Source organism: Ursus arctos, unplaced genomic scaffold (genome assembly GCF_023065955.2).
Source record: "Ursus arctos isolate Adak ecotype North America unplaced genomic scaffold, UrsArc2.0 scaffold_22, whole genome shotgun sequence".
Classification (NCBI taxonomy): Eukaryota; Metazoa; Chordata; class Mammalia; order Carnivora; family Ursidae; genus Ursus; species Ursus arctos.
Genome location: NW_026622897.1, coordinates 59,486,220 through 59,509,409, shown reverse-complemented (window position 1 = coordinate 59,509,409; position 23,190 = coordinate 59,486,220). Strand labels below are relative to the sequence as shown.

The following is a 23,190-nucleotide window of genomic DNA, read 5'->3' as shown; positions in this document are numbered from 1 at the left end:
GAGTGAGGCTTAGAAAACATTCCTGGGGGGCGCCTGGGTGGCACAGCGGTTAAGCGTCTGCCTTTGGCTCAGGGCGTGATCCCGGCGTTGTGGGATCGAGCCCCACGTCAGGCTCCTCCGCTATGAGCCTGCTTCTTCCTCTCCCACTCCCCCTGCTTGTGTTCCCTCTCTCGCTGGCTGTCTCTATCTCTGTCAAATAAATAAATAAAATCTTTAAAAAAAGAAAACATTCCTGGACCAGGAGAGGATGGACAACTGTAAAGACTAAGGTCAGGATGGCACTGCTGGCCTTCTTATCTCTCTCATTGCTACACAGATTGATGCTAAGAATTGAGTTAAGCCTCCTAAATTTATGGCCCTATTTTAGGATTGGCCCATGAAAGCCCCCTCTCCTGTTCTCTCTTTTGTTTCCTTTATTCCTGATTCTCACTCCTCTGTTCCTCACCCCCACAATGTACATGTACGTTGTACCATATGTTGGTACATATGTGTTTTGGTACATATATGTTGTGGCAGAGACTTGCCAGCTGTTTCTCACACCCATTTTCTTCTTTCTGGGAAATCAGCTGGACTGTGTTTCCAGCTTCCCTTACACTTAAGTGTGGCCACAGGATTGAATCTAGCCAGTTGGTTGGTAGTGAAACTAGTGTGTGCTACTTGCAGATTTGGGTCCTTACATTTTCCTATACATAGTCCCCTGTTGTCCACTTTGGCCAACTTCATGCATTTGCATATGTGACCTTGAAAGCTACGTGCTGAAGATGATGGAGCCAAAAGATGGAAGGAGCCTAGGTCCCTGAAGCATCACTTAGAGAAGAGCCACCCACCAATTAGTGATATAGGAAATGGTTGGGGTTCAGAGCTGATGGCAAAGAAAAAATTCTTGAGATGTCTTTGGTGCAAAAAGATGGTTTTATTAAAGCATGGGGACAGGACCTGTGGGCAGAAAGAGCTGCATTGGTCATGAGGAGTGGCCAATTATATATTTTCAAGTTGGGAGGGGGTTAGGGATAGCACAGGCCTCAAGGTATTTTGTAAACAAGGTTTCTAGGACCTTGAGGAGGCTAGCTATTGTTAGGAAAATGTCGTTTATTACTGTTCAGTAAAAACTCAGTCATGAGACCCTTCAGATGTATACCAGTGGGCCATATGCTTAGAGGATGATTGCTAACATATATCTTGGAGGGGGGGGTTAGAGATAAAGGAAGTTTCCAAAGTAGTTTTTAAATGTTAAAGTTGACTTAAGGATCCTGGGGGTCGACTAAGATTTCTTTTTGCCCTTAGCAAAGTATTAACATTGAGGCAGTTGAATTACTAGAGGAATGTCACGCTGCCTGTTTCAAGGATTTGTTAATGGACTGTAAGCAGTAAGGAAACTTAATTTTTCTTTTGCCTTTGTTTCCCACATCATTAGGACACCTGTTTTGGACCTCACATGAGTGAGAAATCATTTTCTTTATGGTTGAACCATCACACACTTGAAGGTTTGTTGTTACAGCAACTATCGATCTTTTTTTTTTTCCAAATCCCTTTTAGTTGAACACATCAGAAAAGTAAGCAAAACACACATCCATATAGAAAAATAAACTAAAATGTTTTGCCCATGGTTTATCACAGGCCAGCACCACTGTAACCACCATCCAAATTGAGAAAGTCTCAGCACCCGAAAGCCTTTTATGCTACCTCCCAAACATCAACCACTTTCTTCTCTCAACCATACAAAGTTACCACCATCCTGACTCTCATGACACTAATTTTCCTGCTTTTCTTTATAGTCTTACTAATTAAGCATTGTGATACTGCGATTTATAATTAAAAAATACGTATTTCTAACACTGAGCTTCTAAAACCCTTGGAATTTCTTAAGTGATGAGGACTGGGACACTGTCTTTTGTTATGTTAACGAGACGAGTTTTGTATGCCCCAGGTGCCCTAGGATGGAGCGGTTGCCTTCCCACATGCTTTGTCTAAGCATCTTTTCCACCTGGATGTTCAGTGAGCCATTCTAGGAAATTAATTGAACCCCAGGAGTAGGGCGGTCATTGGAACCTCTGTAGCCAATCTGTAGCCAAATCTGTAGCCAATCAGTGAGAAGCTCCAGTTGACATCCTGGATTTGTGACTAGCATCTGAAGTGAGGGAGGAGGGCAGTCTTATAGGACTGAGCCCTTAATCTGTGGAAGCTGATGCCATCTCTAGGCAGTTAGTGTCAGAATTAAGGTGAGTTGTAGGACACCCTGCTGGTGTCTCAGAGAATTACTTGTTGGTGTGGGGATACCCCATGGTGGAATTGGGTGCTCAGACCCCCTTTTAAGTACCTATACCTAAATAGTATATATTTCCATGTGTCTGGCTTTTACTCAACAATAAGTTTATGGGATTCATCCATGTTGTTGAGTACAAATGAGTTTTTTTCACTGTTATTATTGTAGAAGTATCCTGTTCTGTGAGTAAATTATAACTGTAAACCACAATTGATTGATTCAACTGTTGATGTACATTTGAGTGGTATATCAGTCCGAATGGGCTGGGCCATGCTGCAGGAAATAAAAATCCAAAATGTTAATGGCTTAACGCCACAGAAGGTAATTTCTTACTATTGCCAGAGGCAGAGACTGCTCATAGTCACTCAAGGACCCCAGCTAATGCCGTACATGCTTCCAAAAGGGGAGAAAAGGGAATAAGGCAGATCAGTCCCTGGCACCAAAAGTTTCGGCCCAGAAGTAACACATGTCCTTTTTGCCCCATGTAATTGGCCAAAACAAGTCTCCTTGCCATGTATAACTCCATAGTTGGTAAGAAAATACACTCCCACCGTGTACCCAGGGGAAAGACAAACAAGGTTTGTGAACCACCTAATGACCAGTTTCTGATTCCCGTGAATAATGCTATGAATAATCTTGCAAATGCCTCTTGTGCATGTATACACGTTCAGATTGGGAATATAACTAGGAGTAGAACTGTTCGGTTGTAAAGTATATATATATCCTTAACCTTTAGCAGATAATGCCAGACTGCTTGCAGATTTTTCAATTTATACTCTCTTCACCAAGAATATGAGAGTTTAATCCATGTGAGAATTCACTTTATTTCATATCTCTGCTATCTTGTGGCATTTCCCCCCAATTGTTTGTGTAATGTTGTATCATTTGGTTTTGCTTTGCATTTCCCTGATCACTAATGGGATTGACCTTTTCATGATTCTACTGGCTGTTTGAAAATACTCTTCTCTAAAGCGCCTGTCCAAGTCTCTCGCCCATTTTTACTATCGGATTATCTTTTTCTTACTGATTTTGCAGTTCTTTGGGTATATACTGGATATAACCCCTTTAAGTTATGTGTGTTTCCAGTACCCTCTCCCATTCTGCAGTTTGCCTTATCACTCTTCATGGGCGTTTACTGATGAATAGAAGTCTTAATTTTAATATAGTCTAGTTTATCCATCATTCCCTTATGATTAATGGCTGTGTGTACCTATTTAAGGAGTCATTCCTACCCTCTAAAGGTAAAGATATTCTACTAAATTATCTTTTGGAAGTATTTGTATTTTGCCTACAACCCATGTGCAACTGATTTTTAGGTGTGGTTAGAAGAGGAACCTAAGTGTAATTTTATTTCCATCTAGATATCTAATTAATCCAAAGCTGTTCACTGAAAAAACTTTCCCATTGCTATGCATTGTCTGCTTTCCATATTTTTCTCTATATGTGTGAGCCTGTTTCTGGTCCTCATCCATTTCTAGGTCTATATGTCTGTCTTGGCCCCAGTACCTCACAGTTTTCATTACAATAGCTTTCTAATCAGTCTTCATATGTGGTACAGCATGTCCCACACAATTTTTCTTTTCCAAAAGGACTGTTGTTGGCCCTTTACATTTTCATGATTGTCGAGCTCCCCAAACATCCCGATGGGATTTTCTTATGCTGGATCAGCTTAGGGCGAATTATAATAGTGAGTCTTCCAGTTCTGTGGCCTTCATGCTCCATTTCTTTAATTGCTGCAATAATATTTTATATTGACTATATATAAATATATTACAAAAATAATATTTTATAGATTTGTGTACAGAGTTCTGCACATCTTTTGTTAGATTTAGTCCTTGGCATTTACTGGTTGTTGTTTTTAATGACTTACAAATGGGATCTTTTAAAAGTTTCATTTTCTGCTTGCTTGAACATAGAATAAAATAAATTTTTGTGTGTTGACCATGGAGTAGCACCTTTGCTAAATAACCTCATTTACTAATTCAGTAGTATATCTGTATTTTTTACTTGTCTGCATACATATGCCTGTTGTTTCTGAATACAGCAATTTTATTTCATTCTTTCCAATTTTGTACCATTTCTTTCTTTTTCTTGCTTTACTCCACTGGCCAGGAGATCTGTTATTGTGTTCAAGAGAAGTAATGTGGGTAGAAGGCTCTGTCTCATTCTCAACCTTGAAAGAAAAGCTTTAAGTATTTCATCATTGGGTATGATATTGGTAGTGAGGTTCTGATTAACAGTTGTCAGATTAATGATGTGCCTTTCTGTTTGCTATTATTTTTATCCTGAATTGGATTTCAAATTTTGTCAAATGCTGCTTTTGAATTGAAATATCATATATATTTTTAAAAGTTCTGTCAGTGTAGGGGCATCTGGGTGGCGCGGTCAGCTGGACATCCGACTTTTGGTTTTGGCTCAGGTCGTGATCGCAGGGTCGTAAGATTAAGCCCTGCGTCTTGAAACTCTCCCCTGCCCCTTCCCCCCACCACATCACGCTCGCGGTCTCTCTCTCTCTCAAATAAAAATAAATCCTAAAAAAAAAAGTTCTGTCAGTGTAGCAATAGATTCATTTCCCACGTGTGAACTCAACCTTGAATTTTTAGAATATAATCACCTTAGTTGATTATTATCCTTTTTAATATATCGCTGAAATCAATTTGCTGATATTTTGTATAGGACTTTTACAGCTCTGCTCATGAGTGAACGTAAATATTTTCCTATAAACCTTTTTTTGCTCAACACAGTGCTTTTAAATAAGTGCGATACATGTTGCTGTATGTACCTTTAACTCACTTTTCCTCTTCTTCAGATGCTCTAAGGGCTTCCCCTCTCACTCTTAACATAGTCCAGAGTTCTTCCTGGGGCCCAAAAGGCCCTGTATTTTCTGGATTCGCATTATCTAACATTCACTCCCTCTACTCATGTCTTTTCGGCTACACAGTCCACCATGCTATTTATTGAAAATGCTTGGCATGCCCCTGCCACAGGGTCATTGTACTTAATCATCCATCTATGTGGATTGTTACTTCCGTGATAGCTAAATGGCTCACTGTGCACTTTATTCAGGTCTCTGTTCACATGTCACTTTTTATAGTCCCCCTCTCTACGGCCATACCATGCTTAGTTTTTCAAGGAACTTGTCACCTTTTAAATTGTACATTTATTTGTTTATATGATGATTGTGTATTTCTCCACACTAGAATGTAAATTCCAAGGCAGCAAGGACTTGATCTCTTTTATTCAGTACTGTAGTCCTACGATCTAGGACTTACTTGCCTCCAATGTCTGTTTAGTGTTCCAGAGTATTTGTTTAGGACATTTAACATATCCATTCCCCTAGTGAAGGACATTTAGATTATGCAAATCTTGTGACCACAAAAAATTGGGTAAAGAATTTTCTTATAAATGTTCTCTTAAAAATGTATGTGAGTGTTGCTTCCAGATTTCAAGTTAATTTGTCAGGCCTTTATTCCCCTATAAAATATAACAAAATTAACAACTATAAAATCTAAACAAAATGTAAACCAAAAAGCAACTATCTGAAGACATTGACAAGTGAACAGAAGCAGGCAAAAACTAGAGGAGAATTTACCCTTAAAAGACTTCAACTGCAATGGATAAAATGTGATTTTGTGGTCTTTGCCTGAAGGTCCCTCCCAACCCCACCCCATCCACCAGTTCCAAAGGCAGAAAACCACAGCCTTACTGGCTTAAAATAGCAGAGAACAGAGTTCAGGGCTGGTAAAGCAGCTGGAAATTGAAGAGCAGAAATCCTGGAAGTGAGAGAGTGGCATGAGGGGTAAAACCAAAATGTGAACATAAACTTTGCCCAAGACTGCTAAAGTACACATGCACAGAGGGGACTCAGGGGGCCTAGCAAATAAGGCTGGCAGAGTCCAGTCAAGAGTCTACCTTTGACTGACAGAAGTGCACTGGCCGAGATGTGCAAATTTGCTGCTTTTTTGACTGAGCGCATTCCTCAATTCATGTTCAGCTTGGGTGGCAATTGAAGTGTCAGAGGACAGGGTTTTGTAATGGAGAGCAGCTGGAAATTTAAAAGGAAAGCCCCAGAAGCAAAAGGGCTGTAGAGGAAGTGAGCCCCAAAATCTGAGCCAAAATCTGCTCACATCCTTGGCCAGTGACCGAACTATGTAAATGCAGGCGAGATTCCCTGAGACCAGGCTTAAAAAAAAAAAAAAAAAAAAAAAAAAAAAAAAAAAGCAGCTGCTGCTAGAAGCTGGAAGAAATAAGCAGAGCTATCTACTGTTACATAGCACAGGAAATAAAAGATTTGCAATTTAAGCCCACCCTTACCCCAAGATGCCTACTATAACTATACCACCAATAAATCTTCAGAATATAACAGAAGGAAAATGTACTGCAATATATTATCCACAACAACAGCTTTCAACCAAAATTACCAGACATGCAAATAAACAGGAAATTATAACCCTGTTATAAAAACATGAAATTATAAACAGTAATTTATACTCAGGATAAAGGACACTCAATAGAAATTGACTCGAGGGGGCTCAGATATTGGATTTAGCTGTCAGATACTTTAAAGTAGCTGTTATTTGTATGCCTAAGCAATGAAAGGAAAATACAAGAAACTAAAAGAAAGTAAGGCTTGAGTGAATATACAGATAGGGACCTTGCCAGAGATAGGAACTACAAAAATGAACCAAATGGAAATTCTAGAACTGAAAAGTATAAGTAACTAAAAGAGGGGAAGAAAAGAACAATATAAATCACTCAATTTGAGTGACAGAGAAAATTGACTAAAAGAAATGGACAGGGCCTCAGGAACCTGTGGGATTATAAGAAAAGATCTAACGTTTCATCAAAATCCCAGAAGGAGCTGAGAACACTTGATGAAAAATAGCCGAAAATTCCCCAAATTTTGGCAAGAGACAAGCAGAGTGAACCCCAAACAGGATAAACATGAAAAAAAAAAGTCAATATCAAACATACAATTAAACTTCTGAAGACTAAATAAAAAAGTATAAATATTGAAAGTGGCTAAAAAAATGACACCTTACCTAAAAAAGAACAATTTGAATGACAGTAGATTTCTCATGAACCATGGAAGCTATAAGAAGTAGTATGATATTTTCCAGGTTTTTGAAAGAAAAGAACTATTAACTCAGAATATTATACCCAGTGAAAATATTCTTCAGGAATGAAGGGGAAATTTGGACATTCTCAGATGAAGGAAAACTAGCAGAATTTGTCACTAGCAGACCTACCCTAAAAGAAGGGTTAAAAGAAGTTATTTGAACAGAATGGAAATGCTAAAAGAAGAAACGTGGGAACATCCAGAAAGATGAAAGAGCATATTAAACATACATGCCAACTGAACTAGCTTTCCTTCTCTTGAGTTCTCTGAATTGTGTCTAATGGTTGAAGCAAAAATATAATGCTGTCTGGTGTTCTAAACATATGTGGGAGAAATATTTAAGATAATTATAAACAGGGAAGGATAAAGGAAGGTGAGGTTTCTATACTTCACTTGAACTGGTAAAATCACAAGACCAGGAGACCATGTTAAGTAATGCATTTATAATGCAATACATACGGCAACAACTGAGAAGCTATACAGAAATATAAATTCAAATTCACTATAGGTAAGGCAAAATGGAATTCTAAAAAGTACCCAGTTAACCCATAGAAGGGATAAAAAAGAAAACAGGCAAAAATCAGGGAGAGCAATCAGTAAAGAAAAAATGGCAACTTTACTCCCTAGCATCAACAATTACATGTTAATAAACGGAATACACCAGTTAAACAACGGAGATGGACAGAGTGGTAAAAAACATGACTCAACTATACTTTGTCTACGAGAAACTCACTTTAAATGTAACAGTGTAGGCAAATTGAAAGTAAGAGGGTAAAAATGATTTATCATGTAAAAATTAAAGCAGGAGTGGCTATATTAATGTCAGATAAAGTAGAGGAGAATTGGGCAATGACAGGGAGGGACATTATATAATGATGTATACATGTATCGATGCATCAAGAAGACCTAACAATCATAAATGTGTATATACCAAAGAATATTGTGCAAAATGTGTGAAGTAAAACTGATAAAACAGAAAGGAGAAAGAAAACCAAACCACAGTTGCAGCTGGGAACTTCAACACCCCTCTCAAAAACTGGTAAAACAACTAAGACAGAAAACCAACAAGTAAGTATACAGAAGGACTCAACAACACCTTCAACCAGTGGGGTCTAATTGACATTTATAGAATACTCCACCCAAGAAAATACACATTATTTTCAAGTACTCATGGAACATATACCAAGAAAAGGCCCTATCTTGGGCCATAAAATAAATTTTGAGAAATTCAGAATTGAAATCATATAGAGTGTGTTCTCTGGCCACAACAAAATCAAACTAGAAGTCGGTAAAAGGAAAATCTCCAAATGTTCAGAAGCTAAACAATATACTTACAGATAATCCACGGGTCAGAGAGAAATCACAAGGGAAATTAAAAGTTACATTGAATGTAATGAAAATACAAACAACATATCAAAATTTGTGTAGCTAAAGTGATGCTGAGAGGGAAGTTTATAGCACTAAAAGCATACATTAGAAAAGAGAGTTTCAAATGAATAATGAAAGCTCCCACCTTGATAGCCTAGGGGTGAAAAAGAGCAAAATAAATCCAAACGCAAACAGAAGAAAGGAAATAATAAAGAGAAGAGCAGAAATCCATGAAATTGAAAATAGAAAAACAACGAGACAAAGGGCCATTTGTTTTTTGAAAAGATGGATAAAATTACAAACCTCTAACAAGAGTAACAGAAAAGACACAACATCAGGAGTGAAACAAATATTACTACAGATCTTGCAGATATACTATATAAAGTAATACTGCAAATAACCGTATAGACATATATTTGAGCGCGTAGTTAGTATGGAGCAATTCCTCAAGAAAAAAAAAAACAAGTATTACAACTCATGCAATATGAAATAAATAATTAACCCTATAAACTATTAAGGAAATTAAACTTACAATTTTAAAACTCCCAGGAAAGACATTTCCAGGCCCCAGTTGTCTCACTGAAGAATTCTGCCAGGTGTTTAAAGAAGAAATAACACCAAGTCTGCACAACCTTTTTCAGAAAGTAGAAAGGAACACTTCCCAATTCAGTTTATGAAGCTAATATTACTTTGATACCAAAACCAGGAAGAGATGGTGCAAACAAACTACAGACCAATATCTCAGATGAATACAGGCACAAAAATCTTTAACAAAATATTAGCAAATAGAATCCACCAGCATATAAAAAGAATTGTATGCCATGGCCAACTGGAGTTTATTCCAGGAATACAAAGACTGGTCCAATAGTAGAAAATCAGTGTAATCCACTATATTTAAAGGCTAAAGAAGAAAAGTCACAGGATTACATCAATTGATACAGAAAAGACATTTGACAAAATTCAACACCCATTCATGATAAAAACTCAGAAAACTAGGAATAGAGAGGAATTTCCTCAACTTCAGAAAGAAAATCTCTTTTTAAAAAATCTATAGCTAACATTACACTTAATGGTGAAAGGTATGCTTACTTCCTAAAATTGAAAAGAATGCAAGGATTTCCATTCGTATTCAGAATAGTGCTAGAAGTTCTAGCTAATGCGGTGTGGAAGACACAGAAAAGAAGACTCAAACTGTCCCAAACTATTAGAGGTTATAGAGCAGTTCAGTAACGTGGCGGGATACAAAATCAATGCTCAGAAATCAGTTGCATTTCTATACACGAATAACGAGACCAAAGAAAGAGAAATTAGGGAATCCATCCCATTTACAATAGCACCAAAAACCATATGTTACCTTGGAATTCACTTAACCAGAGACGTAAAGGACCTATATTCTAGAAACTATAAATCACTCTTGAAAGACATTGAGGAAGACATAAAAAGATGGAAAGATATTCCATGCTCATGGATCGGAAGAATTAACATAGTTAAAATGTCCATGCTACCCAGAGCAATCTACACTTTCAATGCTATCCCGATCAAAATACCAAGGACATTTTTCAAAGAACTGGAACAAATAGTCCTTAAATTTGTATGGAAACAGAAAAGGCCCCGAATCTCCAAGGAACTGTTGAAAAGGAAAAACAAAGCTGGGGGCATCACAATGCTGGATTTCGAGCTGTACTACAAAGCTGTGATCACAAAGACAGCATGGTACTGGCACAAAAACAGACACATAGACCAATGGAACAGAATAGAGAGCCCAGAAATGGACCCTCGGCTCTTTGGGCAACTAATCTTTGATAAAGCAGGAAAAAACATCAGGTGGAAAAAAGACAGTCTCTTCAATAAATGGTGCTGGGAAAATTGGACAGCTACATGCAAAAGAATGAAACTTGACCACTATCTCACACCATACACAAAAATAAACTCCAAATGGATGAAAGACCTTGATGTGAGACAGGAATCCATCAAAATCCTAGAGGAGAACATGGGCAGCAACCTCTACGACATCAGCCAAAGCAACCTTTTTCATGACACATCCCCAAAGGCAAGAGAAACAAAAGATAAAATGAATTTATGGGACTTCATCAAGATTAAAAGTTTCTGCACAGCCAAGGAAACAGTCAGAAAAACTAAGAGGCAGCCCACGGAATGGGAGAATATAGTTGCAAATGACACTACAGATAAAGGACTGGTATCCAAGATCTACAAAGAACTTCTCAAACTCAATACACGAGAAACAAATAAACAAATCAAAAAATGGGCAGAAGATATGAACAGACACTTTTCCAATGTAGACATACAAATGGCTAACAGACACATGAAAAAATGTTCAAAATCATTAGCCATCAAGGAAATTCAAATCAAAATGACACTGAGATTCCACCTTACGCCAGTTAGAATGGCAAAAATAGACAAGGCAAGAAACAACAATTGTTGGAGAGGATGTGGAGAAAGGGGATCCCTCCTACATTGTTGGTGGGAATGCAAGTTGGTACAGCCACTCTGGAAAACAGTGTGGAGGTCCCTTAAAAAGTTAAAAATTGAGCTACCCTATGATTCAGCCATTGCACTACTGGGTGTTTACCCCAAAGATACAGACGTAGTGAAGAGAAGGGCCATATGCACCCCAATGTTCATAGCAGCAATGTCCACAATAGCTAAATCATGGAAGGAGCCGAGATGCCCTTCAACAGATGACTGGATTAAGAAGTTGTGGTCCACATATACAATGGAATATTACTCAGCTATCAGAAAGAACGAGTTCTCAACATTTGCTACAACATGGACAGCACTGGAGGAGATAATGCTAAGTGAAATAAGTCAAGCAGAGAAAGACAACTATCATATGATTTCTCTCATCTATGGAACATAAGAACTAGGATGATCGGTAGGGGAAGAAAGGGATAAAGAAAGGGGGGGTATCAGAAGGGGGAATGAAGCATGAGAGACTATGGACTATGAGAAATAAACTGAGGGCCTCAGAGGGGAGGGGGGTGGGGGAATGGGATAGGCTGGTGATGGGTAGTAAGGAGGGCACGCATTGCATGGTGCACTGGGTGTTATACGCAACTAATGAATCATCGAGCCTTGCATCGGAAACCGGGGATGTACTGTATGGTGACTAACATAATATAATAAAAAGTAAAAAAAAAAAAAAGAAGACTCAAACTGTTGCTATTTACAGTTGACATGTTTGTCTATATAGAGAATCGCAAAGAATGTACAAAAAATTCCTAGAATGAGCTCAGCAGGGTTACAAGGTACAGAATAAGCATACAAAAAACCCCTTGGTTTTGTACACTAAAAATGAATATGTAGACACTGAAATTAAAAAATACCATTTATACTTGCTCGCAAAGAAATATGGAGTTGTAAGCCTAAAATACATTAGTAGGACTCATATGGTAAAAACTATATGACGCTGATGAAAGTAATCAAAGATCTAAGTAAAGGTAGAAACATTCCATGTTCACAGATTGCGGAACATAACATGGTAAAGATGTCATTTGTGTACGCATGTAAACCACAGAGGGCTTAACACAATTCCTATCAAAATCCCACCATGATTTTATGTAGACACAGACAAGATCATTCTAAAATTTGTATGGAAAGGCCCGGGAACTAGAATAGGAAGACAGTTTTGAAAAAGAATAATAAAGTAGGAGGAATCAATCTACCCAGTTTCAAGACTTACTATACAGGTACAGTAATCAAAACTGTGGTATTGGTGGAGGGAGGGATAGATACGTAAATCAGTAGAACAGAATAGAAAACCCAGAAACAGACCCACACAACTCTGCTGAACTGATTTTTGACAAAGGTGCAGAAGCAACTGGGTGGGAGAAAGCCTTTTCAACAAATGGAGCTGGAGAACTTGGACATCCTTAGGCAAAAAATGAACCTTGACCTAGCCTCACACCTCAGACAAAAATTAACTCAAAATAGATCATGGACTTGAATGTAAAGTACAAAACAATAAAAGAACTTTAGAAAAGAAACACAGGCGAAAAATCTTTAGTATCTATAGTGAAGCGAAAAGTTTTAAATATGACATCAAAACCATGATCCATAAAAGAAAACTGATAAACTGGACTTCATCAAAGCTAAAAAACCTTTGCTCTGTGAAAGATCTGGTTAAGAGAATGCTTCAGACTGGGAGAAAATATTTGCAAACTACATATCTGAGAAAGGATTAGTAGCTAAAATATATAACCAACTCTCAAAATTCAGGAGTAAAAAACCTAGCATTAAATCTACTAAAGAAATTGAATTTGTAATTTAAGACTTCCCCCACAAAAACAAAACTAAAAACTCTAGGCACAGATGGTTTTACTGGCAAATTCTATGAATCATTTAAGGAAGAAAGAAATGTCAATCCAACACAAATTCTTTTAGAAAGTAGAGTAGGAGAGAACACATCCCAACTCATTTTGTGTGTGACCCACTAAGACATAAACCTGGGAGCAGAATTGCTAGAACGTAGTAAATACATTTTTTTAACTTTTTCATCCTGTCAAGTGCACTTCTTTATCCTCATCTCCTATCTCCCCCATCCCCCCCCCCCACCTCCCCTCTGGTAACCATCAGTTTGTTCTCTGTAGTTAAGAGTCTGTTTCTTGGTTTTCGTCTCTGTTTTTTTCCAGTATCCATATCATAAAGGGGTCAAGGGACACTTCCTCCTGGCCACGCCACTCTTAATGCTCGTGGGGCCACAGTAGGTCCGTGCTGCAGAGCAGTGTCCTTTTAGAGTCTTAGTAGGGAAAAGGGCAAACACTTCTCCCTCCACAGCACCTCCGTTTACTGCTGCATCCCGAAGTCCCAGATGAGGTTGATTTTGTCACACTGGTCCCTCCTGTCTCTACTTCATTTACCCCCATCAGGACAGGATGGGACCCGTGTCTCCCTTTTGTCATTTGTCTTACTTCTTCCTTCCTTTCATTGTTTGGAACTTTGATTTTGTAATGGGATTTTACTTTATCTGATGACAATAGTGAAGTTGTCTGGTCTGGAACATTTTTACATGGCAGTCATTGTATTTGAGCTATGCAGTTAAATGGTACTTATTTTATAATCTCTAATTGATTAAAAGTTTAATACCTCAAGAAAGCTGAAATTACAAAAAAAATCCTACGTAAAAGAGAAAAAGAATGGATTTTGGTCTAGAAAATGGTGTGGATTTGTAGAAAATGTTCTGTTCTAACCAATTTTAGGTGGTTTCACAGGTACTGCACTGTTGCTCCCTGCTTCCACTGGAGGATAGATAGTAGCGATGGTGTATGTGGATAGAGGGTAGGGTTCATTTTTCCAAAGGACTTCTTTAATACTCTGCTAATCTCCCCTCCTAAAGGGACAGCCCTGTTCCTGATTGACCATGGAAAAGAAAATGAAAGGCTTTCTGAGGAAAGTGGAATCTTTTGCCCCTCTGCTCAGCCTTTTGTTAAAGGACATCGGCTACTCCACAGTCACTGGTGAGGGGGTGACTGAAGAGATTGCGAGCCAGCGCTCAGTATACACTGCTGTTTGCATTACCTCCCACCACATAGCTCACACCCAGCCATACAGCGAGGGAAGTAGGTTGTACCTAGTAAGTTTTCGTGCTGAGAGGTAAGGAGAGGGGCCCATGTAGGCCTTTAGCTCCGTTACGTGCCAACCCAACTTTTATCAGACAGCATGCAATCAGTCAATAAAAACTGAACATATCAAGGCAGAACTCTTGATTCCCTACCCCCAGCCTGTCCCTCCCTCAAATTTCCCATCTCAGTTAATGACAACATGATCCACTCAGTTGCTCAAGCCTGAAATCTCGGCGTCATCCTAGATTTGTCCTCTTCCTTCACTCCCACTTCCTTCACATCCAATCCATCAGCAAGTCTTGTTGGCTTTGCCTCCAGAATATTTCGTAAATCCATCAGTTCTCCATTCCTGCTGCTGGGACCCTAGTCCAAACTCTATCATCTCCCACTAGAATTACTTCAAACCTCCAAACAGATGTTCCTCCTTGTTACTCGGGATTTTCTCCCACCCATCCGCCATAGAACAGCCAGAGTGATCTTTGCAAAATGCAAATTAGATCATGTCCTCTCATACCTAATACTCTCCACTAGATTCCTCCTTATGCTTTTAAAAGTAAGATACAAGGTGATTATCATGAAAAGGCTCTATGATCTACCCATCTATACCTTTCCATCATTTTTTGTCACCCTACCCCTTATTCACCATACTCCAGCTCCATGTTCTGTCCTGCTTCAAGACCTTTGTGCCTACTGAGGGCTCTACCCAGAAACGCTCCTCCTAGGTCTTCAAATAGCTCTCTTTGTCACATTCAGGAAGCGTCTCCTGACCACCCAAAGGATACTAACTGCTCTATTCTAGTCATGCTCTAACACATCAGCCTCCTTTATTTTCTTTATAGCACATACAAATCAAATTTAACTTACCCATATGTTGACCTTTTCTTGTCTGTCTTCCTGCTCTGGAACAACTTCATCAGTGCCAGGAAGAGTATCTGGTTCAGAGGCGTGCTCAATAAATAATTGTTGAGGGGCTCAGTTGGTTAAGCATCTGACTCTTGATTTCGGCTCAGGTCGTGATTTCAGGGTCATGAGATAAAGCCCAGCGTGGGGCTCCCTGCTCAGTGGGGAGTCTGCTTGAGAGTCTCTCTCCCTCTGCCCCTCCCCCCACTAGCCTGCACACTCTTGCATGCACAGACTCTCAAAAGATAAATCTTTTAAAAAAATAATTGTTGAATGCACATTAAAACCTTCTATCTTATTTGGCTTTTGTTTTTTTATGTATATGATCCACTTGGAGAATACTTCACAGCAGAGGGGATGACTGGAAGGGAAAGACTGAGGCATTCTTGATAATACAACAAAGGCTTTAAAAAATCATTTTCAGTTCTAATGTTCTATCTTCAGAAATATCCCTTGTGAAAAAAAATATATCTCTTGGGGATTTACCACAAGTACTCAGACCACAGTAGAAAGCTGGGCGAGGGTTCTGGGTCCTGTGTATTAGCCACCCCATCTGCCAGGCCCCTGGGATGCAGGACCAACACCAGGCCCATCTCCCACAGGGTACCAGCATTCCCCCCTCGGTTGTGCACACTGGGTCTTCCCCGCAGCAGGTCCGTTCTCCATGTGCAGACACCCTGCCCTGCTAAATCTCAGAAATCCTTCATTGAATCACCCCAGCTTTATTTTGTTTGCGGGCTCACAGCAAGGGTGGGCTGCACACATGGACTCTCCGATGGTCACAGGTGGCGGGGCTGAGCTTCGTGGGTAGGGGCAGGTGCATCAGGATGTGCCTGCTGTGTAGCCTAGTGATACCCAGGGGCCCTTCCATGTACACAGGACAGGAGTACACAGCCAGGCCGGTGGGGGGTGGTAAGTCACTGGGGCCCTGGGCCTGGGCGCTGATGCTGACCGGAGGCAGAGGGCTGGGCTGGCTGGAGGTGCTGTCCTGCAGGGCCCCTGCTAATGGGTCCCATTCGGCATTCCGGAGCTGGAGCCCAATCAGCAGCAGCCCCATCTCTGGAACGGTAGGATTTGGACCCTTCACCACCTAGAGGCGCCAAAAGCTGGTCAGGCAAGGCTAGGAAGCTGAGGCGTCGTGGTGGAGGGATATCAGAGCATATGGGGCTACTGAGGAGGCAAGATCACCAAGAGGCAAGGTGGGGTAATTGTAAGGTGGAATCAGGGATTCGAGGGGGCGGAAGTGTAAATGGAGGGCGGGCATGAAGATACCTGGAGGTGCAAAGGGTTGCTGTTCAGCTCCTGATGTTTATGGGGGAGCCCACTGGAGCTGGAGCCTTGGCAAGCAGGGAAATTCGAGCTAGGCACACGCTGGTTCAGGGTGGCCATAGCAAAGGTAGCCTCCCAACGCAGTGACAGCAGCAGGCGGCGTGGGTGGCAAAAGGCTGATAGGTGAAAGATGCGCTCTGGTACTTTGGTGTCCACGCCCAGATAGCGAACTAACAGCTGCCCACGGCGCGACAGATGTCGCAGCCAGTGCCAGGGTGGCTGCGGGCCGGCAGGCGCATGGGGACGCCAAGGCGGGGGGAAGCGGCCAGTCCAGAGAGCTTGGGCCACAGCGGCACAGCGCGGGGAGGCGCAGGGGGGCGCGCCCTTCAGCTGCTGCAGCAGGCAGTCCAGGTCCCGTAGCAGCGTGCCGGCCAGCTGGCTCAGCTCCAGCACCTCTGTCTGGAGGAAAGCCTGCAGAGGCCGCCGCGAGCTCAGTCCCAGCACCGCCCACCCGGCGCCAGACTCTTCCTGGCGGGCGGTCTCCGTCAGCAGAGCCTGCAGAGACTCCAGCCTCCGCTTGGCCAGCGCTAGGCGCTGCCGCAGCCGCTTTTCAGCGCGTCGGCAGCCTCTGCTAGACGCAGGAACCCAAGTGGGTAAACTCCGCTGCAGCGCGCTCAAGAGAGCCCGACTCTGGCGTCGTAACAGCCAGGCCTGGGGGCCAGCACTCAGTCCGCAGCTCCGGGGTTCAGGGGGTGTGGGCAAGAGGTGCATCTGGGCCTTGCACTCTGCCAAAGCATCGAGCTCCCCTAGCCCTTGGAGGTGAAGGGGAGGGGTGACACTTTAAGCCACCATCCCATAACTGTGTGAATATTGCCCCCTCCTACACCTTTGTTGGTACCGCGGTTCACATTCCTGAGAGGGGCGCATTACACAGACTGTCCCCCACCCCAACACAGTACCCGGCTGCAGCTTACCTGGGCTGGGCAGCAGATTAGACAGCAGATACTGGGGTGTGTGTGGTTGAACCCAGCTCCCGTTGCTGGGGCTCAGGCAGGCTTGTGTTAGGCTAATCAGGGCCTCCCTGTCCTTCTTGTCTCCCAGAGGACCCCCATAGAAAACCGAAGCTGAGAATAAGGTCAGAGCCCCTCAGTTCTAGCCCTTCCAGTTTCCACCTCCTCCCAAACCAAAAACCAAAGCTGGGAATTATGTCCCTGTCCCAGTACTCCCACTCCCACACCTTTCAGGGCTCCTGGGGGCTGATTACTACATGGGGACAGGAAGGGTCTCACCGGCCAGCTCCTGCATGGCAGCACTGGGATTGCTAAGGCTGGCCCTCAGCTGGTCTTGGATCTGAAGGACCTGAATCAGGGTCACTTGACTCCTGGGGGAGGGGAGCAGGAAGTAGGGTTTCAGAACCATCCATATGCTGAGGACTCTGGTCTTTCTAGACCAAGCTTGTAACAAGCTCCAAACTCACGAGGGTTCACTAGTCATTGCCACTTAGCACTTCAAATTCAACTTGCTTTCAACTGAAATCATCATTTCCTCCCATACCAGCCCCCAGTTGTCTTAGGCAGAAATCTGGGAGCCACCCTTGACTCCTCTTTCTTCCTCACTCCATATTTACTTTCTATCCCTACTGTGACTACCCTAGTCCCTACCACCCATACCATGGTTTGTCCCTTCAGAAAGCCAGAGCCTCCTAAAACAGCTCTGCTTGCCTCCAGCCCTGTCCTATCTGGTCCATTCTACACACTGCAGCCACAGTGATCTTCCCAACAGATAATTAGGATCACGTTTCTTCTCCTACTTAAAACCCTCCAGTGACTTCCCACTGTCCTCAGGATAAAATCAGGCCCCTTGCCATGGTCTTAAAGGCCCTTTACCATAAGCCTCGCCTCTCCCCACTCAACCCCCAACATGTCCACCTTAGCCACACTTCCTTTTGCTGAGCTTAGTTCCCTCTGCTCAGAATAGCCCCGTCTCCACCTGATCTGCCTCTGCTTCTAAGACTCAATTCAAAGCAAGATCTCAAAGTCCTTGGAGGAGCCTTTCTTGACTTCCCCTTGCCCTCACACTTTGGTGCTGCCCAGGCAGGAATTAGTCATACTCCTCAGGGACGTGGAAGATGCTGTGTTTGCTGAACCACTGACTGAGCAAGATGGATGGGGGCCCCTCACCAGCGCCCCCTGTGTGCCTGCAGCTTCGTTCCATAGAGCTGCCGGTGTAGCAGGAGGCCATGTAGGAGGAGCAGAGGCAGCAGCCTTGCTGGGGGTTGCACAGAGAGCTCTTGCTGGGCTAGCTCCAAGCTGTCCCTCAAGACGTGGCCCAGCTCCAGAGACTGGTCCCAGAAAACAGGCATGGAGTGTTGAGTCAGCACAGCTGGGGCAGAAGGAGAGTGCTGGGTCAGCACAGCACAGTTGCCCTCCTCCTTCAATCTGAGGGCCTACAGCGGGGACCCCTCACCTGGTAAGGAAGCAATAGCCTCTGCAGACAAAATAAGCCAAAGACGGAAATCTCTGTGGACAGTCGTCACACTCCTGCTTGCAGGTGGGGCTAGAAGCAGTTCTAACTCCAGGTCCGGGACCACTAGAGGTCGGATATGGGGCTGAGATCAATCAATGGGTAAAGGATCAGACACAAGTTTGGGATCAGACTTGAGGCTCTGGGCTCAGGAGGGAGATATGGGGGCAGACTTGGGGTGAGGTGATCAAGCTCAGGCCTGGCCCCCGCCCCGGATTAGGTAGCAGACGCACCCCTGGCTCCATCCAACAGCCTCAGCAAGGGCTGCAGCAGCTCCTTCGGCCAGCGAGGCATCAGATGACAGTTCTCCAACACCAGCCAGTGCCCTCTGTGCATAGCCTGGCATAACGTGCTGACCACTACTGAGACTGGGTCCCAGGCTTCAGAGCCTAGGGCGATCACCTCCAGATGCTTCTGCCCCTGAACACCAACAGAGAGGTGGCAGAGAACTCAAAGTGATCCTGGGGTGACCCAAGGGACCCAAAGTAATGCCACAAATGACCCCAGAAATCCCTGAGTAAGCCAGAAAGAGCTATAAGAATGCTGGGAGGGGGCCACCACACCCCATCTCGGCCCACAGGGGTCTGGTGTATCTGTGGCCAAGAGACTAGGCTCAAACCTGCTCATGCCTGGCAGCCAGTTTCTGGATGACAGTCAGGGGATGCATGGTGGCTGTGGGGTGACCAGGTGGTGGCAACAAGATGAGCACAGGCTGAGTCGCCTGGCTGCATTCAAAGGGTATTGTGGAGGCACCCAGGTTTTCGTCCAGGGGCTGGCCCAGGAGGCTGGTGGTAAAGTCTGCCAGGGCCCCTGCCAGGCATTCGGGTCGCAGCACACGCCACAGAATCAGCTTCTGGAGGAGGCTGAGTGGATTGGGCCCAGGCCTAGGCCCAGGTGCAGGACCCAGCACTGTGGATGACAGTGACAGGTAAGCCTGCCAAACAGTGGAGTGCCCTGCCAGGGAGGCACACAGCCCAGCAAATGGGGGCAGCAGCTCCAACATGCCGCATTCGTGCCAGGCTCTCAGCCCTAGCCAGGCCGGCCGAGCCACATCAGGCTTGCGGTAGCCTGTGCTAGGAGAGGCTGCCAGGCCAGGCCAAAATGCCAGCCTCTCCAGCTCTGGTGCTTTCCTTGCCGCTCGCAGCAGTGCCAAAGCGCCCAGGGCCCCTACCAGTGGTACTTGGGTTGGGCCCAGTGCAGCCACAGTGCTGCCCAGGAGCTGGCGGGTCAGCTGTGCTCGCAGATGCAGCAGATGGCCGGGCAGGTCCTCCCCCTGATGAGTCTCTCGCTGCTTCATGCTGTGTAGAGCCCGCCTGGTGGCTGCTAGCCAGTTGTCAGGGCTCATGCGGAAAGGCGGCAGCAGGTTCTGCAGTGGGCTAAGGGCCTTTATTATGGCCATTCCGTGCCAGACCACACGCCGATAGGGTGCCCACAGTGCCACCTCCTGCAGTCTCATGTCTTCCAGATCCTCGCAGTGGGCGCGCAGCTGACATAGCTCTGCCTGGGCCCTCACCATGTCCCGCAGGAATTTCGCTGGTTTCTGGTATTTGGGGTTCTGGAACAGCAGCATCAGCAGCAGCCGCTCCTGCAAAGTCACCTGTTCCGTGGGTCTGACCCTTTCCCACACAGTCCACCAACTCATCTCTGCCCCCATACCCAGGCCCCTCCAAAGCTCACCCCCACCCACAGCCGGGACCCCCAGGCACCTCCGCAGCCTCCACAGCTTCACAGCTGTCCAGGGCTCTGGTCTTTAGGTCCTGCCAGCGGCTCTTGAGCTCGGGACACTCTATGCACAAGATCTCATGCAGCATCTGGTCTTCTAGGATATCCATGTTCAGGCCCAGATCCAGCACATTCAGGCCCTTCAGCAGTTCATAACCTAGCACTTGGGGTCACACGGGAGATGTTTAACCCTTTCCCCTTGGCAAAGCCAGTGGGTGGGGCGCACTGGGCGCAAGGCTCCCGACCACAGTCCTGAGCCTCCTCGGGGCCAGACTGAGGGAAGCGGGAGGCCTAGTATGTCCACAAAGCTGTGGTGGCAACTTACCCACTGGGGCTCACCTTTTTCCAAGGCACTGAGGGGGAGAGTAGTGCTCAGATAGAGACAGAAGCCAGGCTGCACCTGGGGAAGGCTCAGCTCCTCCCGCTGCAGTAGCCATTGCAGTTCTTGGCTCCCTAGGCCCAGCTCCATGTTGGTCAGTAGCACAGGCAGGCCTGCAGGGGGAGACGAGGACACCATACCCACCATGCCAGCACCCTGCCCCTCTGCCACACGAAATCTGGCTCTGAGCAGCTCCCTGCTGGCTGAGAGGAGGATTCCCTCAGGGCTCTTCCACACAGTTAGTGCCTGACTTAAGGATGGGAGCTGAGGTCAGGCTGGGGGTGAGAGGCTTGTGGGGCCACAGAAGGGGGACATGGTGGGTGGGGACCCATTCTCACCACTGGCAGCTGCCTCCTGGAGCTGAGGGCCCAGCTCTGGGTCAGCGCCTGAGAGCACACGAAGGTGGGGAAGGGGCAGAGATCCAGTCTCAGAGGCTGGCCTTGATCCCTCTCTCTCTGTCTCCTCCTCCTCCTCGTGTTCTTGCTCTTCTTTTTCTCCCTCCTCCTCCTCATTTTCCCTGTCCTCTGTCTTCTGCTCTTTTGTCTTGTCCTTAGCCTTGGCACACTCTTCTCCACTGTCATCTTCCTCTTCCATGGCGTCTTCTTCTTCTTCTTGATTTCTCACAAAGCCCTTCTCTGTGGCAGAAAGATGCAGAGGACTCCTCTCAGAGGATGAACCAGGCTCCTAGGGAGCACTGTTCACCCAAGGGCCCCATCTCATGAGGGAAGGCCCGCAGGAAGACACCTTAGGAAAGTCACTTAAGCTCCTTCTGACTCAGTTTCCTTATCTGCACCACATCTGCAACATGGGGTTGATATCAGTGGGTACCTCACAGGGTTACCATGAAGACGACATGAAGTGATACATAGGAAGCAGTCTGCTGGACCTAGTAAGCACTCAACAGATGTTAGCTGTCATTATTATTCTCTAAAACTCCAGGGAGGGGTTCTAGGTATCCCTGAAATCAGCTCCATTTCTGCTTTCCACCACATTGGTTAGGAGAGTCTGTGTATTTCTCTTTTTGCCTAAGCTAATTCTATCGCAATGAAAAGAATTGTTGCTAATATAGAAATCAGTGCCCGGAAGTAGCAACTTGTAAGTGAAAGGCCATAAACTGGAATTAGCCAAGTGATGGGGTGTATGGTGGACACGGATGCCTCCCTCCCCAGTCCCCTTCTCCTTTGCCTCCTCTCCTGCAGGAATTAGAAAAGATAAATATTTTTTAAGTATTAAGAAATTTAAGAATTCTAATAATTTTTTAAAAAAGTGTTACGCATTGGGGCACCTAGGTGGTTAAGTGTCTGCCTTCGGCTCAGGGCATGATCCCAGGGTCCTGGGATGGAGCCCCGCATCAGGCTCCCTGCTCAGAGGGGAGTCTGCTCCTCCCTCTCCCTCTGCCCCTTCCCCCACTTGTGCTCTCTCTCTCTCAAATAAATAAAATCTTTTTGTAAAAAGTATTAAGCATTAAGAAGTAGGCGAGTGGAGGTTGCCAGGTCCACAGTTTAGTGGATTCATTTCTTATTGCTTAACAAGTTACCACAAATTACCACTTAGCAGCTTAAAACAACACCCATTTATTATGTCTGAGTACAGAAGGTTAGAAGCCCCGCACAGAATGATTGGATGCTCCACTTGGGGTTACACGGGGCTAATCAGGCAGCAACTGGGGCTGCAGTTCTCGTCTGGGGCTTGGGTCCTCTTTCAGGCTTTCTGGTTTTTGAAAGAATTCATTTCTATCTCACACTTTCCCAGTAGCCCACTCCACCTTCAAACCAGCTCAGTTTCTTGAACCCTTCTCATGTTTCAAATCTTCCTGTCTCTTCTTTCCTCCTTGCTTCTTTGAGGGGCACATGTGATTACGCTGGGTGCATCCAGATAATCCAGGATATCTCTATCTTAAGATCAGTTGGTTAGTAATCTTAATTACATCTGCAGAGTCTTTCCTGCCATGGAACATAGTTACAGGAGTAACAATGGAGGACAAAGGTCATGGGGACCAAAACTCTGCCTACCACATTTGGCTATTCAGACTTCTGGAAAGATCTTCCGTTTTCCTGATAAAAAGGGT

The 23,190-nt window shown here is 44.3% G+C and overlaps 2 protein-coding genes across 3 annotated transcripts in view; one reads left to right on the top strand and one right to left on the bottom strand.

Moving 5' to 3' along the window:
* The window catches only part of RRP8 (ribosomal RNA processing 8), a 51,091-nt gene that overhangs the window by 12,754 nt on the left and 15,147 nt on the right, over positions 1–23,190 (top strand). The gene's annotated exons all lie outside the window — the stretch shown is intronic.
* The window catches only part of DNHD1 (dynein heavy chain domain 1), a 79,691-nt gene continuing 72,436 nt past the window's right edge, over positions 15,936–23,190 (bottom strand). Inside the window, 11 exon segments of the mRNA XM_026486188.4 lie at positions 15,936–16,319; positions 16,502–17,310; positions 17,473–17,622; positions 17,788–17,879; positions 18,679–18,880; positions 18,965–19,087; positions 19,255–19,441; positions 19,641–20,606; positions 20,728–20,906; positions 21,083–21,235; positions 21,461–21,757. Of these exon segments, the coding sequence (XP_026341973.3) occupies positions 15,969–16,319; positions 16,502–17,310; positions 17,473–17,622; positions 17,788–17,879; positions 18,679–18,880; positions 18,965–19,087; positions 19,255–19,441; positions 19,641–20,606; positions 20,728–20,906; positions 21,083–21,235; positions 21,461–21,757 (3,509 nt within the window). The 3' untranslated portion in view covers positions 15,936–15,968.